Source organism: Carassius gibelio, chromosome B1 (assembly GCF_023724105.1).
Source record: "Carassius gibelio isolate Cgi1373 ecotype wild population from Czech Republic chromosome B1, carGib1.2-hapl.c, whole genome shotgun sequence".
Classification (NCBI taxonomy): domain Eukaryota; kingdom Metazoa; phylum Chordata; class Actinopteri; order Cypriniformes; family Cyprinidae; genus Carassius; species Carassius gibelio.
Genome location: NC_068396.1, coordinates 11,004,958 through 11,029,486, shown reverse-complemented (window position 1 = coordinate 11,029,486; position 24,529 = coordinate 11,004,958). Strand labels below are relative to the sequence as shown.

General features: G+C 34.8%; 1 protein-coding gene across 1 annotated transcript in view; it reads right to left on the bottom strand.

The window, feature by feature from the left end:
- Positions 1–296: 296 nt before the first annotated feature.
- Positions 297–24,529, bottom strand: part of LOC127949173 (microtubule-associated tumor suppressor 1 homolog) — a 37,909-nt gene continuing 13,676 nt past the window's right edge. The window contains exons 4-15 of the mRNA XM_052546158.1: positions 23,331–23,510; positions 22,201–22,341; positions 20,858–20,962; positions 12,298–12,524; positions 6,490–6,556; positions 4,069–4,283; positions 3,678–3,783; positions 3,475–3,548; positions 3,239–3,334; positions 2,503–2,619; positions 1,406–1,503; positions 297–1,262 (exon numbers count right to left, since the gene is read on the bottom strand). Coding sequence (XP_052402118.1) covers positions 1,055–1,262; positions 1,406–1,503; positions 2,503–2,619; positions 3,239–3,334; positions 3,475–3,548; positions 3,678–3,783; positions 4,069–4,283; positions 6,490–6,556; positions 12,298–12,524; positions 20,858–20,962; positions 22,201–22,341; positions 23,331–23,510 — 1,634 coding nt within the window. The 3' untranslated portion in view covers positions 297–1,054. The remainder of the gene's footprint in view (positions 1,263–1,405; positions 1,504–2,502; positions 2,620–3,238; positions 3,335–3,474; positions 3,549–3,677; positions 3,784–4,068; positions 4,284–6,489; positions 6,557–12,297; positions 12,525–20,857; positions 20,963–22,200; positions 22,342–23,330; positions 23,511–24,529) is intronic.

Here is a 24,529-nt window from a genome sequence, read left to right as displayed (position 1 = left end):
CAGGCTATCCCTTCCATCAGACTGAAAATGTCAACTTAATTTAAACTCCTACCAGAATAAAAACACATTATATTATTATTATTATTTTTTGTTTTTGTTTTTGTTGTTGTTGTTTTGTAAAGGTGGTGGAATAAAGAACAATTATAAGAGTTATTTCTTAAAGTACAAAACCACCATTATTTTCTTATTTCCACTAACGTATATATGTACTTTATTCAAATAATTTCTAAACTAAATAAAAATAAATAAATAAACCCTGTGTGCTGTTTGCATTACAATAAACAATACAAAATATCATAGATAAACATCCAGAAATTTTATGCATTAATTAAAAAAATAAAAATTAAATAAAGCAAAGAAGGGCACTGTGGTTGAGTTAGGGACACATTCACACCTTAAGCATTCTGGGTGTGTGGGCCACTGAAAACAGTTTGGGAGAGAAGTAAATACATTCCACAATATCAGGAATAGAGCTCTGGATCTACAATATATGCACTCCAGTTCAGAGGGGTGGTTGAGGTTTAAGCTTCTTTCTCGAAATGTCTTTTTTTCCTTTCTGCATTCATGCTGAAAAATGTCAGTCCAAGCAAACAGAGGACTTCTGTTTTCCATCATTTCTGCAAATGTCATATAGTGTTCTTGTCAGCATAGAAAGAAAACGACAGCTTTACACTTTGACTTACTATGCACAAACCGTTTTAATAAAATAATCAAAAAGGTTAAAGGAGCACAAGTAAAAGAAAAATGGCAGTCCAAGGAAGAGACGCTTTATGTACAATCCCTGAGGTATGTTCCCTCCTCAGAGTAATGTTTGTGTGTGTTTGTGAAAGATATTGAAGAAGGGGGAGAGACAGACATTAAAGAACAAACAAGCGTGTAACTGAACAAGGCAATTCCTTGATCTAGAAGTGCAACCGTGCATCATTGTCTTAACTGGAAAGGGAACATTTGTCAACTTTACAAGGCTTTACAAACTGTACAAGTCCTATTATAGGAATAAAATGGCCAAAAGGTCCATAGTTGCCTCTGAGCAAGCGTGGCCAGAGGTCAGAGGTTATCTGGGTGATACCGGGGTTGTGGAGAAGGAGGCAGAGTTTCGGGGCGAGTGGAAAGGAGAGGAGGGTGAGAGGCGTCGAGGGCTGCAAAGGTCCCCGTTGTGTAGTTTCCACAGCAACTCCTCGTTCTCCATAGATAGCCGTTTGTTGACCTTTGACTCTTTCTGTAGGGTCTGTTGAAGCATGGCCTGCTCGGAGGAGAGCTGCCTACAGTCAAACAAGAAAAAAAAAAAATTTAATATCTCCACTTTGAAAATTGAATACATTGATGTTATGATGAAAAGGCTATGCTGGATCCGAATAAATAGACAAAATAGTCGATTTGTTGTGCCTACAAAAATTCTACTTACTTTGAAAGTGCAGCATGTTTGTCCATCCTAGCCTTGTAGTCCTCGTTCTCCTGCTGGACCTTCTTTAAACACTCTTCCAGTTTCATATTATCATCAATCTGTAAACAATGTTAAAAACATGAATGTATTATTTATTCATCAAAAACATGCTAAACCAATAGTAAACCCAATGTTAAGTTACAAATAAATGTGGCAAATTACACACACACACACAAAAAAAAACACTTTTTACACTTAGTCAAGGCTCTTTTACTCAGTATAGCACTGAATTAAACCACGCTTTTAAAGTGTATGTTTTACTCAGAAACATAGAAGTAAATAATGCAATTCATATCATATAGACACCATATCTACTTAATTAATAATGTAGCATTCATCCGAACACAAAGATTTCAATACATTCTGTTGATCGATTTTGGATTATGAATGTGTCATTTTGAGTAAAAAATGAATGTTATTAAACCTAACAACAAAAGCAATGATAAAACATTACAGTGACTACAGCTGGAAAACAGAAATAAATAAATATTAATAAATAAAAAAATCAACCTTCTTATTATTATTTACGTCCCAGTTTATGATGAGACCACCAGTATTAGAAGTTTTTTTTTTAGGTTTTGCTAAATTTAATAACACTGATATTTATGCTTTAATTTCTACAACCTTGAATTGAGTCCTAATATAGAATTTACTTTTTTTTTTTTTTTTTTTTTTGTTGCCTGAACTAACTTTTTCATGTAGAAAATACATATAGAAATGTATTTGTTTTCCATAGTATTTACTTCACCACAAAATCATTTTTTGTTATCATTATGGACAAAACCATTCTTCAAAGTATCTTCAAGACATTCTAATTAAACAAAATTGGGGTTAACTATTCTACTATATCTAAAAGTGACATAAATGATGTAACAGGAATATAAGGAAGCTACTTTACATGAAGACAGCTGACCTGGCAAAGGCTGATTATAGATACAGTGACAGAAACAAATGTAATCAGAATTTGATTGGCTCATAATGCCACAATGAAGCTACAGGGGCATCTAATGCATATTTATTATTATTATTATTATTATTACACATGTGCATAATCTCACCAGTTTGTCCATCTGCATGAGTTTCTTGTCTTGCTGGTGTATCTGGTTGGTCTTTATTTCCAGCACAGCTCTGAGACTCTCCAGCTCTTGTTCCAAATACAGTGTGTGGGCGTCTTTCTGCACACAGAGAAAACGGTGCTCAGTTTGTGTTAACGGCATCTGGGACTACAAAGAAATACACGGAGCAACTCTACAGGTCACAGGCTTGGCATGGGTCACAGTAACTAGCTTTACATGGTCAAGATGGTTAATCAGATGGCCCTTTGAAACTACGGTTGGGGACGATGTTGTCGACAAGCACACCAGAACAGAAAAAACCACACATATCTAAACATTTCTAATGGACTGCATTAGGACACAGTTGTTATTTATAACTATTAACAGTCATTTTTGTTCAAAGAAAAACAGCTGAACTACAATATCATGTAAATAATACATGAAAATGTAATAATTTTAAATGTGAAACTAAATTGAAGTAGTAAAATTAATAGAACTAAAATGAAAAGAAAAATTAATAAGCCTAATAGAAATATTTAAAAAGTCAAAAAAAAAAACCTAAAACTGAAAAATTTAAAATATGACAAAAAGTCAAAATATTAATTTTTTAATAAGTTTTAATGGTATATTGTCAGTAGATTTGGGGCTTGTCATAAAACTAGTGGAAAAAGGATTTCAACTCAATTACACTAACTGTAAACCAGTTATGTGGTCATACTGTGAATAATACATAGTTTACCTGACTTTTGTCTGCCAGAGCTCTCCTCCGTTGCTCTTCTTCTCTCAGTCTTTCTTTCAAAGCCTCGTTTTCTGCTGTCAAAGTCAGAATTTTCTCCTGTAGGGGAGAGAAAAGTGATTAAAAAAACAATTACCAGAAAGCCAAAAATGTGCAAATTAAGCATAATATGAATACTATACATTTTGAAGATTAAAGTAAATTAATTCGTATTCGTATGTTAAGACGGCGATGCATACATTGAGCATGGCTTCAGATTCCTTGAGTGTTTTATCAAGTTCTTGCACGTCCTGTTCATGAGTCTTCCTGAGCTCTGGAAAATGAAAAAGAAAAATTGATTGATTTTCCTCCTCTGACAGAAAGATTAGATCAAAATAAATATATAAAATATAGTGCATTTAATGAAAGGATAAACAATAGGCCTTCTGATGAGTGAAATGACCTGCAAGTGAAGTCTCATGTTCCTGTTTCAGTGCTGTTATCTGCTGAGTGTGTGCCACTTCCTGTTGGCTTCTCAGTGCTTCTTGTTTGCTCCTCACATCCTCCACCTGTCCGTGGAAAAAAAATAAACTTTGAATTTTTTGGCTTAAGTTGCACTGGTTAGTATTGCAGAACAGATGCACCATCACGTAAACATGTTTTTAGTTACTGATGCCATGTATTCACAGTCAAAACAATTATAAATTAATGAATTTAAAGACAAAAAAAAAAAAATCTAAATAAACCAGACGTAAAATTGTGCGATTAGAGATCACTTGTGATTTCTGTGATTCAAGAAAACACTTGTGATTTCTGTGTGATGAAAGCAGAGGCTAGCCCAGGTAAGATCCCACCTGCTGCTGCATGAGAGCCCTGCATTTATCCGCCTCTCTCTGATATGCCTCGTGGGTCTTGTCCCATTCGGCGGAGTAGAAGTCCTTCAGCCGCTCCTCCAGCTGCTGTAGTTCTGTCTGATGCTGCTCCTGTAGTTTCTGAAACAATGCCTCCAAAGTTGCATGCACCTCCTCCTTCTCTTTCTCCAGCTGTTCACAACTTGAGATAGAATTGCCTGGGAATTAAGTGATAGAGAGGAGCATGTTAGGAAGAAGAGGATTCTTGAACCTGTGGTCCTGATCTTCAGAACTCACAAGAGTGAAATAAACTTGGCTTTGTCTTAGTTCTTGGTCTGGATTTAAGTTTTAGATTTATCTACTCCATATCTAACACACTGGGGCTACTTGAATTTAACGCTGGAATAGATTTTCTCTTTGTTTACAACAATATTTCTTGGGCAGGTCTTGGTCTGAATTAGGGTTTTGAAGAATTTGGTATTAGTCTTGATAAAAACTTGAACAAATTCCCAAAACCATCAGTACATTCTAGATGTTATTACAAATTGAGCATTCTATTGAATCCAGACAAAACAATAGAATCCACCAGTTGGTCAATTTTCTACAGAGTCAGGAAAATCCAGAATTGAACCTAGAATGTGCTGGTGGTAAAATTCCTTAAGTTGTCAGAATTCTATTCTAGATTCTGCGCACTCATCAGTGAATAAAAAGTTTAGAAACCTAGAACGTTTTGATGGAGCCAGTAGAATATAACACAAAATCTAGAATGTGCCATGGGTTTAATTCGACAAAGAGATTAAAAACTAGAATTGAACTTAATGTAAATTGAAACAGAAGAACACTTCTAAAAGTTAAAACTGCTGAAAAGTGTTTTTGTTAACTGAAATAAAGATTAAATAAAATAAGAAACAAAATAGAACAGAAATGCACATTTTAAGTAATAAAATGACTAAAAATAAAGCTAAAAAGAAAAACAAAAATATTAATAAAAATAAAAAAGCACATTACAAATATAAACAAAATTTTTATAATGAAAACTGAAAATCTAAAAATAAAAGTTAATTCAAAATATTAATAAATGCCATAATACACACATATACTATATATATATATATATATATATATATATATATATATATATATATATATATATATATTTATTTATTTATTTATTTATTATTCAGCCAGTATAATCTGGAACATGCTGATGGTTTAATTCCCAAAAGTATCAATAGAAACTAGGAACTAGTTTTATTTGCTAATTATTCTGTAAAATCAAGATTTGAATCTATGAACATGCTGTATTAAGAATTATATATTTTTTAATCAGTACATTTACACTAAAATGACAATTACAAATTCTGCAAAATGCAGTTAAGATTCCTCTCAAAGTTTTAATGGACATTTAAGCCTAGCATGCATGTGTTTCCGAAGCCTCAGGATAACTATTTCTTTGAATTCTGTGAGGACTGAACCAGGAACAGAGTGTCATTCAGCCAACTTCCTTCAGACAGGAGCCAGTGTGTGTGAAACATTCCTCATGCACCACACACATCCCTCACACTTGTCCCGAAGCCAAAGGCCATGTCAGTGCGTAAGGTCGGACTAATTAAACATAACAAGCTGCACATCCCTGCCATTCTACAGCATTAGAAATGTGTGTGTCCAGGCTTGCCAAGAATGTGTGTGCATTTGTGTTCAAGGTACGAATGGACCGAGGAGTCATATTTTGTTGCTAACACATACAAACAAATACACCAACTGCAAACACAATAAAAGGCAGTCAAACGTCTACAGGGCGTAATAAAACAGGTGGAATGTGATTGCTGTGTGCTTGTTAACATCGGTTTCCCAATTTCCAAATAATTAGCTGTACACTTCCATCAATACAATGCTCATCAGAACAGAGAATTCAACAGGATAAAACACGAAACAGCCTCACTCTGGAATGTGGAGAATAATATCATCCAATATGTGACTGGCAATTCACAGCAAGGTAATAAAGCTCCAAACACAAGCTAAGTTGTGTTAATGACAATATAGACAAAGAAAATAAATAAAGGTCACTAGAATTTAACACTTTCTTAAGAAGAGTTGAATGAATACAGCTAAATATGGCTTGGGTAAATAATCCGTAAGAAAAAAAAAAAAAAACAGACAAATTCCGCAATTGCAACTAGGTGTGACCCCGAAACTAGACATTCACACAGTCCCATTTTATCAGAATTGTGCCCTTGAGCAAGGCAGTTATTCCAAGGTTTCTCACAGAGACTTTCCCTACAATTAGTGTTTTTCTAGTCACTCTGAATAAAAGCACCTGTTAAATGACTGCTATCTAACCAAGATGAAAGCTTTGGGTCTGTGAGCCTTGAGAAGGGACATAATAACCGAGTCTCTGTGTGTGACTGGACATGTGTTGCTTACCCAGTTGCTCTCGCAGGTTGTTGATTTGGACAGAAAGTTCTTCCCTCTGTTTGACTGCCACCTCACGCTATAACGAGAAGAAACAAAACCAAAAATGAGTCACTCCGACAAATCAAAAATGTGTAAAAGCATAGCTAGTTACATAAAGAAAGATTTTATTGTAAAATAATATATAGTATTACACTGTATAGGAAAAGATGAATTTATATTCTTTAAAAAATTATATATTTATATATTACATTTAGTTAAATAATGTAAGGGCATAAAAGGTGAATCAATGTTTAATACAAAAAATAATGCGTTGTTTTAAATATTTTTAGAAAAATAGCTTGTCACAATGCAATGGTTATTAAAACATTTTAGAAACATTTTAATAAAAATCAAAAACATATAATGAATTTGAAACACCAAAATGACTGAAACGAATGATAAAAATATATATAAAAGCTACATACATACACATCAGGGAAGCAAATTTGTCTGATTTGATTGTTATTCAGTATTTTTGTGTATTACTCTGGATTGTTGTGTTTGCTTGTGTTGTTAAGTGCTTTGAGAAAGTACTCTTTTAAAGGCGCTATACTAAATAAAATGTTTATTATTATTATTATTATATAAAAATAAAAGCTAATTGAAAATATGAATAAGCATATACAGATAATAACCAAATAATCGCTACTGGGGGAAACCAGCACATATTTAGCAAATTCATCTTTCATTGAAATACTTTTCATTAAGCTACTTCCACTCACAGCCAATGAACTTCTATGAGCCCAATGTTTGTTAAATAAGAACATATTCAAACATATTTGAATCCCAAATTACTGTTAACATAATTAGTTAACTATTTTATTGTTATGAATTGATTAATCAGTAATTTAATGTAATGTTGTTACTCCTTTGTCTATTATAGTTATTAATTTAGATGCATTTGTTTTTTAAACATCCACTAACTTAGAATCTGGTCGTTGACTACCAGTGGTCCACAGAATAAGAACAACTGCACTACAAGTCATTACAATTTCCCCAAAACCTTGAAAAGATTCAAGACATGATTCAACTCAACTTCAAAAATACTGTAAAAAACCAAGCCTCACATTTGATTAGAATTATGAATAAAACACTCTGCAATCCGAAGCTTTTGCAATGATATCATGCATTTTGTGTGACTCAACTGGACACGGTCAGTACTGACAGAATGGGTTGTTGTTGATGTTGGATAAGAATCATCACAAACAGTTTCTTATCTGCAACATGATCAAGAGTTAGTGTGAGGCTGATTAAATGTTTCAGGAAGAACATATGTGTGTGTGTCCATGATTAAGTGATGCTTAATGTTGAAGTAACCTCTTAGCCGCAACAGATCACATGGCCTGGGAGAGATTACTATGTTCTGTGATAAAGACTGAGGAACACGTGATAGATGTTTTCTTAGCAGAACATGCTGACTGACACACAAACCTCACGTCCAAACTGAAGTCAAACTCCCTGTTATGGTTACTGTACTCACATACACTCAGGTTCATGGCCTGAGATAAGAGGACATGAGTTTTACACCACTGAACTATACAAAAACACATTTTGCATGGGCAAAACATTCAAAGAACGCCTTCTACAGACTCAAGCATGTGACTGTGCACTTCAAGTTTGAATGCACAAACTGAAAAACTGGAAACATAAATAAAGATTAGTCCATATGCACAACACATGACACACAGCTGCCATCACAAACCATACTCAATCACCTGTCAACATTGACAATAGGTTGGTTGAGGAGCAGGAAGTTAAGAATCAAAACATACCTACACTTTGAGAAAGAAGTTTCTGAGAAACAGAGTAGCAACTAACAAATCTTCCAATATCAGTAATGGCAAAAATAACCACTCAAAGGAACTAAACTACACCTTTTGGTTCTGCTTGGAGCCTGGAAGCTTCTTCAAGCCAGGTTTGCTCCCGGAGGAGCCCATCTTCTCCTCAAACTCACACTCCTGCTCTCTCTTCTCCTCCGCCGGTCAAACAACCCAACACTCCTCAATACTTTCCTCCTTCTCTATGCTACAAACTGGTCTGTCAGCATCAGTCTCCAGGCATGCTGCATTAGAAACAACTCCCTCCCTATCACAGACCTGCTCCCGTATTCCTCCTAAGAGAGAGGGAGTGGAAACTCAGATAAGAGAAAATGGAAAGATGAATGTTGAAAGAGTGAGTAGGTGGAAAAGTTGGTTCTGTGGTTATGAAGAAAATCTATCTTTTTTTATAGACAACCAATTTGATTGGTTCTTACTGATATACTGAGACCAGAGTAATGGATGAATCACATTTTGCCAGGGTACATAGGAAAGAAGTAAGTCCAAAGGTGATTTCAGAGTTACATAACATGGCTGTTCTATAAATGAGATCGTGCTTGGTGTATTGGAGTTTATATAATATTATGATCAACATGGGAACCGTTACATGGCAGAAGACCACAGGACTGCATGGCTGTGGAAAAGAAAACCAACAAAAAAACATGAAGAATCAGAACAAATTAGTAATTAGAAAGTAATGAAAATAATGAGGTATTTGCTCAAAGTTAGATTTGAATCAAATCCACATGAAACAATTTTGATGACAGTTCAAGCACATACTGACATTTGCATGTGCTTGAACAAATTTTATTTCAGCTAGCTTTACATGAAATATAAAATTTTTAGTAGACACTTCCACAGTGTTATTTTCCTTTTTTATCATTATTATTATTTTATTTTATTTTTTAGTCAAAAATTTCATGTCATTATATTATATAAAGTATTGTAAAATGCTAAGTGGTGGGTGGCTACAGAGAAACATTACTCTACTGTTCTCAACCAAACAGCAGTGAGGTGGGAAAATAAACCACACCCCTTCTCCAAATCCCGCCCCCTGGGGCTCAGTAGCAGCTGGTGCATTCCTCTGTGCTCACTATCAATCACTGTGGGTGACACAAAAGGGCTAAAATTGTCAACTTTCCCCAAAGTAAGGTCTCCCTTTTTTCATGAGTGGAAGGAAAGTGAAAGATTTATGTTTTTTAGACAGTATGTGGGGTTTCTGGAGTAGAAGTGCAAAATTTGTGAAGTATCCTATGTGTTTTTTAAGCTGTTTTGATAAGAATTGATGTGGGAAGTCTTGCTATTATTGAGAGATATGGAGATAAGATAACAAATGGACATTAGGACACTGAGGAATGCATGGAATGAGATGGCTAAACTGGAAATTTGAAAATAGCAGACTTAAAGTAGAAAAAGAAAAAAAAGAAAGAAAGAAACCAGTTCCCAACTTCTAACCTAGCTAATAGTGTTTATCTAGATATTAGATCAGGAAGATTACAGTACATTTAAAGTCAACACGCAATAAAAATGTACCCAATTTCCCTTTCTTAACACACATTCCTAGCCTAGTGCATGATTTATGAGTGCACATTATTTCAAAGAACAAATATATGTTGTCAAATACTTTCAACAAAATGTAATCCATTCCTCCACCTCTTTGGAATGCCTTTTTTGGCTGCCGTCAGTGGGCCAGTACTTTCTCCAACTCATCTGCACCAGAACCTTTTTTATGATCCAAACTATTCTATTTGAAGTTTTATTTTCGAATCTCTAGTATCTTAATTCATCTCTATTTGAGAGGATGTTACATTTGTATATTCTTGCAGGCTTTTATCTCTCTGGCCTCAATCAATTTCAACATTCAAAATCGAGAACTATTCCAGCCAGTCATGCAGGAAATACAAGACAGTTCATGCCTTCAGATGATCACACATCATCAGACAGTGCAGGGTTCAGTACAACATCGTGCGTCTAGATGATTTTACTGTCAGTGGTTCTGCCTCAGGGCCCATGAGGGCGGGATTACACTCAAACCTACTCTGTCAGATACACAAATATGTAAAACGGTAGGGTGTTACTAAGCTCCCCAATCAAATGAACAGTAGGCTTGAAACTTCCCTCTCACACACACACAGGTTTCAGAATGATCCAAGCTGACATTATATAATTGGATGTATTTAAGTCTGTATCCACGATAGTGGTAGTGGATAGTGGTCTATTAGTCTACACAAACATTTGAGAAACTTCTTACCAAGATGTTTAAGCATTAAAAAGCCATTCAATAAGCCTTAAGCCGCGTGGCAAGGACATGTCAAAGCCGGTGATTAATTATTACGTTTAACTGGTTAGGCAAGCTAAAAAAAAACAAAAAAAAAAAAACAATTGAATTGCTTCTTAATTGTAATTTCTGTTTTATGAACAATTTTCTGTTACATTCTTACATTCATACAAGAGAATATTAATCTGTGATTTATTATCTTCCTATTGTTTTGGAAGAGTGTTTACCTCATGGTTGATTTATTCAGACCAGTCCTTAAATACCTAGTTACAGCTAGTGATTGACAGCTCCTTTGATCTGCAAATATTTGCAAACTGAAAGAAGGGGAATGGAGATTAGCACTGTGACAAGACTGTATCCAGGATCCAGCCAATCACGAAATAAAGGCCTTTTACAGACACTCCCAGATATTTGATCATGCCAGGCTGTATACACAGAGTTTGATGGCTCTGACATTTAGTCAAAGAGACCCAAAAGAGGCCAACTGTTTCCTCTTCAACGTATATTGTGCAAGCTTGAGTCGCTACCGAAGCTGCGCTGAAGCCACATTCCATTTCCAAGAACAATGGCTGAAGATAAGAAGTAAATTAAAGGAGGGAGATCAATGCACAAGTGCAACATCAAACTAAAGAGGCCCAGTAGCATGTGGATCTGATGGCGATGAATGAATAGAAGGAGCTGTGTTTCGGTGGGTTGCAAAGAGATCATGTGAAGGGGTAAGGTCAGACTTGGCTTATTGACTAACCTAATTCATGCATGACATTTAGAGTGAATGTGGGAGAACATCCCCCTGGAGCCCTCTTAGTTTCAACACACCTGGAAATCCTGGTTAATGGTACCACCATATGAAACATTTCCTACTTATCTGCTTTGTAGACAAAACTGACAGGCGCATACATTATGACATGTCCTTGTAGTATGCTTGATTATCCATAATTACATTTCAGATGTTTGTAATTGCATCTGACCCAATTACATTTTCAAAGGATGAAATGATAATTTGAGATACCTGCAATTATAATCTGACTAATAAAACAGAGGAACAAAGATCTCTTGATTGAAGATAATTTGAATAGTCAAGACTTCATTATTTAAGATATGTATAATTATGTTAAACAGACTGCCGTTCAAAAGTTTGGGGACAATTAAAAAAAATTCTGAAAGAAATTAATACCCTAGTAACTTCGTATTGTACCTTTGAATACTGTTGGTTTGCACAAAAACATTAAGTAGTACAACTGTTTTCAAAATGGTTAAAAAGAAGAAGTTTCTTGAGTGCCAAATCAGCTAAAGGATCGTGCGACACTGAAGACTAGATAAATGGCTGCTGAAAAATTATCTTTTCCATCATGGAAATAAATTACATTTTAAAACATATTCAAATCAGAAATATTTATTTCTAATTGCAAAAACATTTCACAAAATTTCTGTTTTTGCTGTTTTCTTAAATTATCTTAAATGATAATAAATTAGCGCTTTATTAAACACAGTTATATATATATAAAACACCATTTTGCACAGCTCTCAGCCAAAGACCACTTTGCCAAAAGATCAGTAATATGCTCAATATCTATATATTAAAACCACTGCAAGAAAGAAAAATAGAAAATAAATGGGAATAAAGCTGACAAAGTAACATCTAGACAAAAAAAGACAAAGATTTTAACAGTAAAGTTCTCCAACCTCACTGAAGATGTGCTGCACAACCAGGGCAAGAGCCTCCAGCCGCCGATTGCCATTAACGATGAGTTTACGGAGATGCAGGATGCATTGACTTTTCTTCTCATTTTGAAGACGAAGATCTTTCTCTTCCTCTTCCTCCGTCGGTCCTCCTTGACTAGCTGAGCTGTGCTGCTGTGTCCGTCCAGCTGTTGCCCCTGCAGCTTTGGGCCCTTTGGAGCTCTTGTCCACTGTAAAAGAGCAGGTGTTCAGTGTGGCCATTATGTTCAGCATGATTTCACAGTCCAGAATCACATATACTCCTCAATTCAATCAGTACAACTGAAAGCAAAAACTGCCCTCATGAGAAGAACATTCACACCCATACACTAGAAAAGTATTTAGATCTTAATGGTATCATGAGAAAGAAATGAACATGACTAATAGGAAAGCTCTGCAACAAAAGCTTTAAGAAACAAACTCGGCACGCAAATAACATACGCCCTCTCTTGTGTTGATGATGAGAAAAAGTCCTAGTGCATGCTGGGATTGCATCTTAATGGAAATGCACTAAGGTCTAGAGAACACATTAAGAGTGCATTAGAAAGAGAGAGAGATTGAGTGTGTGTGTGTGTGTCTGCTGAGAGTGCATTTCGGTCTCATCTTCTATAGGCTAACTGAAGTCAAAGTAAGGTTTTCCTTCCCATAATTTGTGATGAATATTGACTCACACATCTCTCATACTGCAAACAATCAGTATATCATCTACACAAAACATTTTTGAATTAGCAAAATGTCATAACGATTTTCAAACTGCCCTCTACTCATTTCTTCATATCTTAATTAGATATGTAAAGCTTACACATAAAGTTATAAAGACAGACGAAGGCTGGATATACTGTATGTGTAATTTTGGTATTTGGTTGGCTTCTGTCAAACTCCCCAGTCTGTGTATGAAAAAACTGTAATTTAGATGCTAACTTTGTCCTTGTTTGTGTATTTACCAAGCAACTTTAAAATATCCCACACACAAATCTGCCAAGTAACCATAATATACACACAAACATTGTGAAGAGGTGAAGAGTGCAAACTGAATATTAGCTATTGCTGATGCAGTTTATGTCTCTTTCTCTAGTATACTGCTTTGGACAGCTGGCCTTAAAGGAACAGTGCACCCAAAAAAAGAAAAGTGTAGGTTTTCAATTTGATTCAGGAAAGATTTTTATTAATTTCAAATACTTTGATTCAGTCGAATTCACAATGAGATTTCATTTAATTGTGTAATTTTTAAATGCATATAGGATTATGTAAATGCTGCTCCTAATGTGTCTTATGTAAACAACGGTACAATGTCTTCAATAATCTTCCTATGTAAAAACTGTAATGTTTATGTATTGAAAAATACTGAATGATACTTTACAGAATCACTTACAGCATTTTAAATATATTCTTGATTAAAATAAATGATTCATGTTTCAAAAATCTGTTTCAAAATGATTATATAAGCATTAACGAGATTTGTTTTGAACTGAGAAAGTGAGGGAATCTTCTCGCCCCTAGTCATCACTGTATGGCTTCAGAATACTCGGCTGAATATGGAATTTCGAATATAGCTGTAAGATCTGTGAGAAATGATGACAGAAATTCAAATTTATGGGTGAACTTTCCCTTTAAATCACCTTCCATGAATCAGAGAGTCTCTCTGACGCCCCCTGCTGGCAGATATATTTTCACTGTGGTAGGACCCTTAGATTCTGCTTTCAGCTTCGTATAACTTTTGAAGAAATTAATTTACACAATAAATCATCTACAAATAATGTATCACTCATATTATTCTTTGTTCTCTTTTCTGCTTTGTGCATCAAAGAATAAGAACACTCAGTAGGCATGTTGTTTACTTATTTCGACTATGAATTGTATCCAATTAAATAAATAGAAATATGTTATCCTATTTATGATAAATGTCCAATGATTAAAATGCTCTTTGGTCAGATATTTCCTCTTTCTTTTTTATACTTAATACAAAACCTATTTTCTTCTAAACCTGGAAGTCTTTATGTATAATGCAAAGCTCCTTTCTGACGGATGTCACTGTTACATTATTTAAACACAGGCTTGAAACAGAGAGATTGCTGCAGTCTTTTTCTGGCTCAGTGTGATGTGAGGGAATATGTGTGCTTTGAGGTGAAATGTAATGTCCTTAAATAACTGTAACTCAGTGCTGAGCAGTGCCCTTGCCTGCGGTCACATGACCACATCTGCACAATCTGCCACCCCACAGGACTGTGTCATCAGCTCTGATCACATCACTGCAATACTCCTCTACTATGGATGTCATTGTGGCACAGATTTATGTCCCCAATAGCCTTTCAAAACTGTGCAGTGGTACTATTGTGGTATTGGATGATAGCTTTTCTTTTATATAGGCCTATGCCACATTTAAATGCCACGGAACTCTTTAAAATATGGAACTGTATTACAATGGTAGCATGTCTAATAAGACAGGGTAAAGCTATGGTAGTTAAATATAAAACTCATGTATTCAATGCATTGTCTACTGTTATTTGATTCACTATGTATTGTGTTTGATTGATGCTTTCTAAAAGCTTGCTGAAATTGGTGAGATATATATATATATATATATATATATATATATATATATATATGAACTTAGTTGTAGAGTACAAAATCATTAAACGTCATCACTATGCTTTGTTAAATGTCAGCGAGTGTACATAGTCTCTGCTTGTGTGTGCGTCTGTGTGTGAACATGATAAGTGCATAAGTAGCATGTAATCAGTGTGCAGTCTAGGCCTCGTAATAAGTGTTTATGATGGTCTACCGTGACAGGAGACATGCTGTGATTGCTGTCCCCCAAACACTCCACTGGAGACAGAGCGTAACTAGCTACCACACACATACACACTGAGCAGGGCTCAACCACCGGCGTCCAAACACAAGCTCCGTCAAGCGTGTCCACACCCAGGCCGGATATGTTCATGGTTGTGCTAACAGACAGAGTGGTGCTCCTTTGATGCTGTTGTTTCTCTGAGCAATCCTCTGAGCAAGATTAAACATCACACACACACACTCATACAACCAGCAAACCGCAAGCCTCCAAAGAAAAAAAAAAGGCTTCCACATAATTACTGGATGGCAGATGAGGAAATTATGCACCCGCTCTGAAGGAAAGCCTGAATAAACGTTTCAGTATTTTTCTTAATGGAAAGAATTATCTCACTTAGAATCTCACACATTCAAAAGGAGACCGAACACATTCAATCGGATCACGGCACATCTTCTCAGTCTAACTGTGACATAGTTTCATCTAGCAAAATGAAACTCTCTAATGATAAACCTTAAGCTTACCAAGGTTGTGTTTGTTTGATCAAAACACAGTAATGTTGTGCAATCAATGCTGAATATAATAAGAGCAGTGCTGCTTAATATTGTGGAAAAAGTGATGCATTTGACAAGATTCTTTAATAAATTGATAAAATGAAAGTCTAACAGAATGGCATTTATTTGAAATATTAATGAAAGTAAAAGTATTTACTGTCACTTTGGATCAGTTTAATGTATCCTTGATGAATAAAAAGTATTAACTCCTTTAAAAAAATGCACTGGCCCCAAACTTTGAAAAGTACTGTAAATATTACAACAAGCACACTTGTTTTGATCATTTAGTTTAATTCAGATATACCTACATGTTTTTATTGTTATTCAACCTAAAATGACCCTCCTTAAAGTCCTTATTGTGGACAAAAAGTACTATGAAGGTACCACGACACAGTCAGGTGGAAAATAGAATAAAAAGGTAGATCCAGGGAAATAATCTGGATTGGAATTATAAGAATGAGGCCAGTGGCTGTGTTTAGATTAAATCGCATGATGAGGGATGAAAACGACCAAATCCAAAGCAAGCCATCAAATCCAGATAGATAAAAAAATGAAGGCTGTAATTAATGTCTGAGTTTGCTGGCCAAATTTGAGAACACTGTGTCCCTGCGCATTTGGCACATATATATCTATATACATGCTCACACAACATTACATTTCTAAAATCAATACATTTGCTCTGATTAGAGAGCCTGTGTACTCGGATGAAGATTAATCTGATCGAGTATCTCGTGCAGTGTGTGCAGGAGCGTTTGGTATATGTACAGACTGTTCTCTCTGCTGATGCTCGAGTCTCACTCACTCACTCACTCACTCACACCGGCTGTTCAGGTCACATATATCAGGACTGTAGATAACAGCACCACATGATCCAGCATCCTAGTTTCTATGGAGACAGCTATGAGGAGATACTTCACTCTGAATGTATGTGTTCAAGAATATTCTGGAATTTTCCACTGTGGGGAGAATATTGAGACTGCCATGCCTATACCACTGGTGTGGTAGAGAAATAATATTTGTGAACATATCCAGGTCATGTTTTACCCATAAATAAAATAGAAAAAAAAGGAAAAGAAATTTATATATATATATATATATATATATATATATATATATATATATATATATATATATATATATATATATATATATATATATATATATATATATATATATATATATATATATATGTGTGTGTGTGTGTGTGTGTGTGTGTGTATGTGGATGTGATTTTTTTTATGGCATAACGAAATTAAGCTAATTATTTTATTGTATTTATATTTGAATGACACTTATTTATACTAATAGTTCATACTTTTAATAATCATCTTAATTAAATGCCTAACACACACTAACATCAATGGATGGATGGATGGATGGATAGATATTGTTAAAAATAAAAATAATACATATTATATACTGATAGACTTGAGCTGACAAAGCAATAGTTACTATAAAACTATCGTAGAGATAGGTTACAAAGAATGTAAAATGGTTTATTAGGTCATTAAGAGTAAAAGAAAGCAGATGTCAGAATGAAAACCCTATTAATTCCGTATTAATTAATAATGAAGAGGAATTCCTATTAATCCCCATGACTGAAATCATCCAACAGATTCACAGAAAGAGAGAGAAAGAGGGTCGGACAGTTAGGGAGAGAGCACCCTTACATGAACCCTAACCCAAATTCTCATCTGACCTAGAAAGAAGGAGGGCGCTGGAGAATTTAGTAGAGAATTAAGACATAAAATGTGCATCTGAAAACACAGAAACACATCCTAGCAATCAGCTGTGCCCTTACCATCTTCATAAACACACACACACACTATCACATCAATCTGTGCTTTATTTACTCACAGCACAAAAATCAATATATACCGTTCCCCTTGTTTATGTAAATGTGCTGTTTACATATGAATAAAAGGAAGCAGAGACAGATAACGGATAAAACACAGCAAGCAGTTTCTATTTCTGGCACTGCACATGGTGCCCTCTGGCACAGGAATCACTCACGAAATATCACGCGATCAGGCCTTTCACTACTTTACACACACACACACACACACACAGACCCACAAACACATACTATTCTTTGTAAGCATCTTCTGTTAAAAGAAACAATAGTGAAGGCTGCCACATGCTCCTTAAAGCATGGATAGAACAACGGTAACTATGAAGAGACGGCTGTAAAAATGAGAAATATGGGAGGGGGAAGGGGCGTATGGTGAGGGAGAGATGAAGGGAGAGATTGAGAGATGGAGGAAGGGAAAGGAGAGGTTTCCCAACCTGCATGGAAGACCACCGTGGTCTTCTTGCATCCTGGCAGTAGCTGGAGATTGCGGAATAGTCCTTTAGCCGTGAGCTTCACGTGGAAGTTTGATAGGGAACGAAGTCTCGAAGACCATAACATGACCTTCAACGTTTAAATGGAGGAGAGGAATTCCTCCACAAAAAAATCAAGAAAATGTAAAAGAATGTAACATGATAAATAAATAATTATTAAAATAAAATCTTCTGGTATCTGTCACATTCCAGTGTTAAGGTTCTCTAAAGGTATAAGAGGGAAAGTCCAAATAGGTGGAGAAAAAATTGCCAAAAAAATAAAAATAGCTAGAGTCTCCAAATCTCTCAGAAAATGTCTTAAAAAAATGATACTGCTACAGAAACACCAAACTGACGATGAAGATTGGATTGGCAATGGTGCGTAGCTCTTGTGGGAACAGCCGCTCTGTTCAGCGCTATCCTCTTGGATGCTGAACCAGCCAGTCTCTCATATATTCTCCTCCTCTCTCTCTCTCTTGCAAATGTGCACACGCTAATCCTTTATGTTTGCTGCACACGCACGCACACACACACACACACGCACGCACACACACATGAAGCCAAGCTCTCTGTAGCTTGACACACACACTCGTGCACTCAGAAGGGGGGATGGAAGGGGAGGGAGTTTGCAGAGAGCGGGGAGTAGGTGTGTTATGAGTAACGTCCTTCTCTCACTCCCTCTCTCTTGGCTACAGTATGGGTATGATTATGGTGTGAGGATGAAAGATGCTGCATAGCTACTGATTTACAATTACACTGCAATTTTTTTTTCTTAATCAGTATTTTCATTTATAAAATATTTAAACTTTCTTAAACAAAATGCAGTTATTTGATTATTTTCACTCTCCCTCCTTTAATGCTTTTGAATGCAACAAAATTTGGCGAGGTTATTGCTTAAAACAAGAAAAAACACCGACAAGGTAAGAAAACATAATTCAAGACATATTTAAAATACAAGATACAATAAATAAATAGATATATATAAAATAAAATAAAAATATATAAGAATGCTTAGATGACCGAATTTAATCAAATAACGAAAGCTAATTGGGTCCAATGTTGTTTTCCACTGACTTTCATTATATGGGCAATAATAATAATAATAATAATAATAATAATAATCAATTATAATATTTATATAAATACATAATATTTATTTATTTCTTAATTTTCTTGTGTGCCATATAAGTAATAAAGTCATACAGACTTGAAATGAGGTGGGTTAGAAAATGATGACAGAATTTTTATTATTTTATTATTAATTAATTTTAGTAAATATTTAAACACTGAAATCCTACATTCTTATTCTCTCTCTCTCTCTCTCTCTCTCTCTCTCTCTCTCTCTATCTCTCTCTCTCTATATATATATATATATATATATATATATATATATATTTTTTTTTTTTTTTTTATTATTTTTTTTTTTTTTTTTTTTTTTTTTCATAGGCATAAAGTTCTTCTTAGTCCCTAATCTTGCCTCATGTCATAATCTTCCTTTTTATTCTTCTTCTTTCCATCTTTTTTTAGGTGCCTTCTCTGAGACATCTATTTAACATTTATGTATCTTCCAAGCAGCAGGCTTCCTGGATGCCTTGGGTAAAGAAAAAGAAACAGAGAGAGAGCGAGAGAACCAAGCGCCTCAGAATATTGATGAGTGACATTGTTGAATAAAAAGACGTCAAGCAGCACATGAACGGCTGTGTTCTGACACTATTGTGCTTCCATATTCACCTCTAAAGGTCAAAAGCTGCATGGCCAGAGTAACATAAATTAGCAACAGTCAAGGGGTGGAGCTGGTGCTTGTGGCTAATATTTTATTAAAGTCAAGTTGTTTATAAGTAAAACAAGACGGAAAGGCCAGAAATACCAAGAAACGTGCACTGGTTGGGTAAACTGGTTGTGCATGTGCCTGGAATTTTAGCTTGAGGATGTCTGTGGAGAAGCACTGCAGAATTTCTGGGAATTGCAGAAGAAGGTTCAAAAGGCAATGGGGTTATCCAGTAATGTTTTTTTTATTATTATTAAAATAAAGAAATATCACCTTTTGATCATGAAGCTGCCTTCCTTCAGCGGATAATAAATGATTTCAATCACATATATTAATATTAATAAATACATTTTTAAGTTTTCTCCAATTAATTTTTTCACCCTTTGTAATATCTGTGTATAACTCCATTAAATGTCCTAAGTGTGAAAAGATGGATCTCACTTTTGTAAAGAGTTCAACTATGAAGAATATGCTGGAAAACCAAAGAATTTACAGGAAATGGAAGATTTTTCTGAATAAAAGTAGGCAGTCAAGTGAGTCATGACCAACTCATGAAACTCAAAAAAAATTGTTGTGGATCATTCAGATCATCAACATCAACAACGTAAGGTTCACTTACTTTTTCCACAGTGAATGTTTAATAGGATGTGTTCAATAAACAAATGAAAGACTATAACTGTTTGTGTGCTGTTATTGAAAGTACATTGTGCGTGTCAATAGTTCTGACTTCAATGGTGATCAGATGACATTTTATGACCAATCAACACAAAAAAAATGACTAATCCCGATGGGTTCACATACTTCACATACTTTTTGCCATCGTATCACATGTGTATGAGACAAATGCATGAGCACAGATACAGAGGAATCCACTGTTCAGTCATTCTATAACTTTTATATCATATGGCCATATTTATGTTCATTTAACCATCAAACTGTCCCTTTCCAAAATGTAGCACTAAGCACAGTGCATGAATTAAACCCAGAATTAAACCTACTTCACAAAAAACTTCAAAGATACTTTTGACAATGCAGCAGTGGTAGAGCGTATTTGGATATGGACACACACAATATGTTTTTTTTTTCTCTCCTTACCTGCTACTGATGATGAACGAACGAGTCGTGCAGAACCACTGCGTTGCAAAGCATTTTGGTTGGTCTTAGCTGTCACGTTGCTGGTCACAGCTGGGGCCTTCAGCCCTAATGAAATAGTGCAGAAGAAATCAAACTTCATGTTAACAGACTGCACAGCGGCAGGTTTCAGTGACTGAGTCAGATGTACTGTAGAGGTGTTAGGTGCATTAGTGTATTTATGGCAATGGGTGGGACAGGGTGGAACAGAAACATTAACAAATCAATTAGCAAGGCAATCAGTATTAACTATAACAATCAGTCCTGCAATCTTTAAGGAATATCTTGTCTTGATTTGTGCATAATTTAGAAATGTGGGGTTTAAAGGTTTTTTATGTTTTTTGAAAGAAGTCTCTATGCTCCCCATACTGCATTTTTTTCATAAAAAATATATATATACAAAAAAACAAAACAAATAATAGCAGTAATATTGTGATATATTATTATGATTTTAAATAAATATTTTCTAATATATTTTAAATGTATTTTCAGTTCAGTATCACATGACACCATTTCTTATTATTATCAATATTTGCGGTGCTTAATATATTTGTGGAAGCTGTGACACATTTTCATCTATTATAAATATATAAAAGATAAAATAATAATTATATATTATAAATATAAAGTTGAAAAGAACATTATTTCTTTAAAATATAAATCTTTTGTGTGATTAAAACTGTTTTTACTGTCACTTTTATATATATATATATATATATATATATATATATATATATATATATATATATATATATATATATATATATATATAATATATATATATATATATATATATATATATATATATATATATATATACTGGTGCCACATACAGTAACATATCCAAGATATATTCTCTCAATAGCATTTTAATATTTTAATGCAATTTTGCATACAGGGTGAATTTTAACTTGTTTCAATGATAACAATGATTATTTTTAAACAATGTTTTGTAGATGATTTGCATTAACTTTCCATATTAAAAACACTAATCTGATCTATTTATATCAGTTGCTGCTGGCATAACAATAAAATGGAACTATACACTAACTACATTAACAAGTTAGGTTTTTAAAAATGTTTAAAACCTATTAAGAGGGGTATATGGTAGTAATCCTATTGTGGTTTAATGACATCAAAGGACTGCTAATTGCAGTGTCATTAGCTTAAGACAATCAGAGCTTTCCCACTGATTAATGTTTATAGGAGAGTGAGGTTTTGATGAGTGAATAATAAATGATGAGAGACAGATGAATGTGGACAAATGTGGGTGCTGCTGGAGAGACATGTATGTATGTTTCTCCCACCTGTCGCTGGTTTAGACGGCGTGGAGCTCGCTCTGCTGCGGTGACCTGACACGGGTTTGCTGACTAGACACTTTCCTTGAAGCTGGGATGCCAGTGATTGTTTGATAGACTTCTCCTCACTCTTTATCCCCTCAGCAGGAACTGGTTAAAGAGAAATCATCACATCACATTAGAAAACAATACTGTGTACAATGCAAAAAAATAAATTCTTTATTAGCATTTTTCATCTTTTAAATGTCAACACTTCTAAAAAAAAAGAATACATTTACCTAAAAAGCACAATTGTACATGATATTAACATGATATTGTACATGATTTTTTTTCAGAGAATTTATCTTGAATATAAATGTACTCTCTTGTTCCAGTTCACATTTTAAATGTTACTTCCACTTAAATTTACTGATATTATTTTTTAATTAATGTTTAAATGTCTATAAATCACTGAAAACACATATTAATAACACCTTAAACAAATCTTATAAATAAATAAATAAAAATACTGAGTATAGGATTGTGCAAAAATATACCAAACTCAAATAAGGACCCAATTACTTCATTAAATGCATTTTGTAAAAAGCTAAGCATGTCATCACTGTATTAGTTAATCATTCAAATTAAAGGCTTTTGTTTCAATATTAATTGGCCGTTTTGTTGTGAAATTACCTTCAAAACCTTCATATGTTTTCCTACTAAAACTAGATCTAATTTCTCCAAGTTACCATGAGAACTCAGTGGCTATATTGATTCTTCTTGGATGTAGGTTGTGAGTTGACAGCAGGAGTGTGTGGGTATGAACTAATCATGATTCTAAGAGGGTGTCATGCAGAGGATGTTGTGATTAATGTCTACAACACACAGTTTTGGAATGGCAGAGATTGTATTGTATATGACTGTTGCTCACAGTCACTGCTAAACTCAGAGCAGACGTGACCTTTGACCAAAGGAATGAGGGCAGTCTAAGTTCTGAAGATTTTAATTAAAAAAAACCTGGCAAACTCTGTCTCTCAAATGTTGATACCATAGTACTTTAGTGTATATTCATGTGTCATCTGCATCTTAAGTAAATGTCTTGTTTCTTCAAAGTACTGATTAGGAGTATGGTGACTGTATGATCTCTTACAGACACGCACCTTTGTTTACAGCAATATTATTGCTTTCGCTGATTGTACTTCCCAGTGATGAGCAGCTGGGGCTTGTGGGTAAGCCTTTGACTGGCAGTTTGGAAGATGCAGCTTTCTGAGGACCTTTACAACAAGGGCTGGAAACAGAAGTTGGGCTGCAGGGTCCTGTGCTGCGCATCCTTGGAATACCTGAATGCAAAAGAACAAAACAGTTATAAATCAATTCTACTTTTTCATCTTCAGTTATACTATAGCATATTCTGGTTAAACTGGATGTTTTCATAGCAGTTCTATTCAGACAGCTGCACTCACAGTCTACTCAATTATTTAATAGACTGCAGTTATTTATATAGCATACACCATATAGCATAGCATCTTGAGCACTTCCATACCCACCATAATGATTCTGTAATTTTTTTTTACTTATGAAATATTTTCATGCATACAAACTTTAAAGATTATCCTGACTGATTTATAGTTATTTGTTGATGTATTTTTTCATACTTTGTTTTCACAGTTATCCCAGTTTAGAAAAAGTAAAAGCAACTAAGTATCACAACCGAATTTCTGGGAAGCGTGTGTTGTGTTTGTGTCTTTTTCTTTGTAAAAACGTGCAGTAGTGTGCTGGGAAATCTCTGTGTGTCTCCTGCATCCTGTTTCTGACTCCAGTGGGTTGAACGCCTCACACAAACACATCCTGTACATAACGTAAGGTCTTCTGGGGGCACTGCTATGGAGACCAACCAGCACAAATACACATCATGTCACCTGCTGTATTTATATGGAATGCCAGGTCTGCCAAAATAAAAAATAAATAAATACATATATTTACAGCTATGTTTGAATCTGCCGGTCTGGTACAGCGAGATTCCTCACTTTCTCCGGAGTCAGGTCCAGAAACCACTCTCTGAAACCCTGCACTTTCCTATGTTTTTAAGTGTTTAAACGACACTAGATTCAACAGCAGTGATGCCAATAAGTGAGATACATGCCACCTGCTGGAGAAAACATGGTACTACATTTTGCTTCTTCACCTCCAGGCAAAGTCTAACTTTGGGTTTTTATTCTGCAAGTGGATTTATCTGATCACTCATTACTATCTACAATAAAGGAAAGCAAGCAAAAACACAGAAAAAAAGGTGCAGTGGTGCAGCTAAATCTGTGTAGCTAAAAGAAGAAATCGTTAGGCTAATCAATCACACAAAACA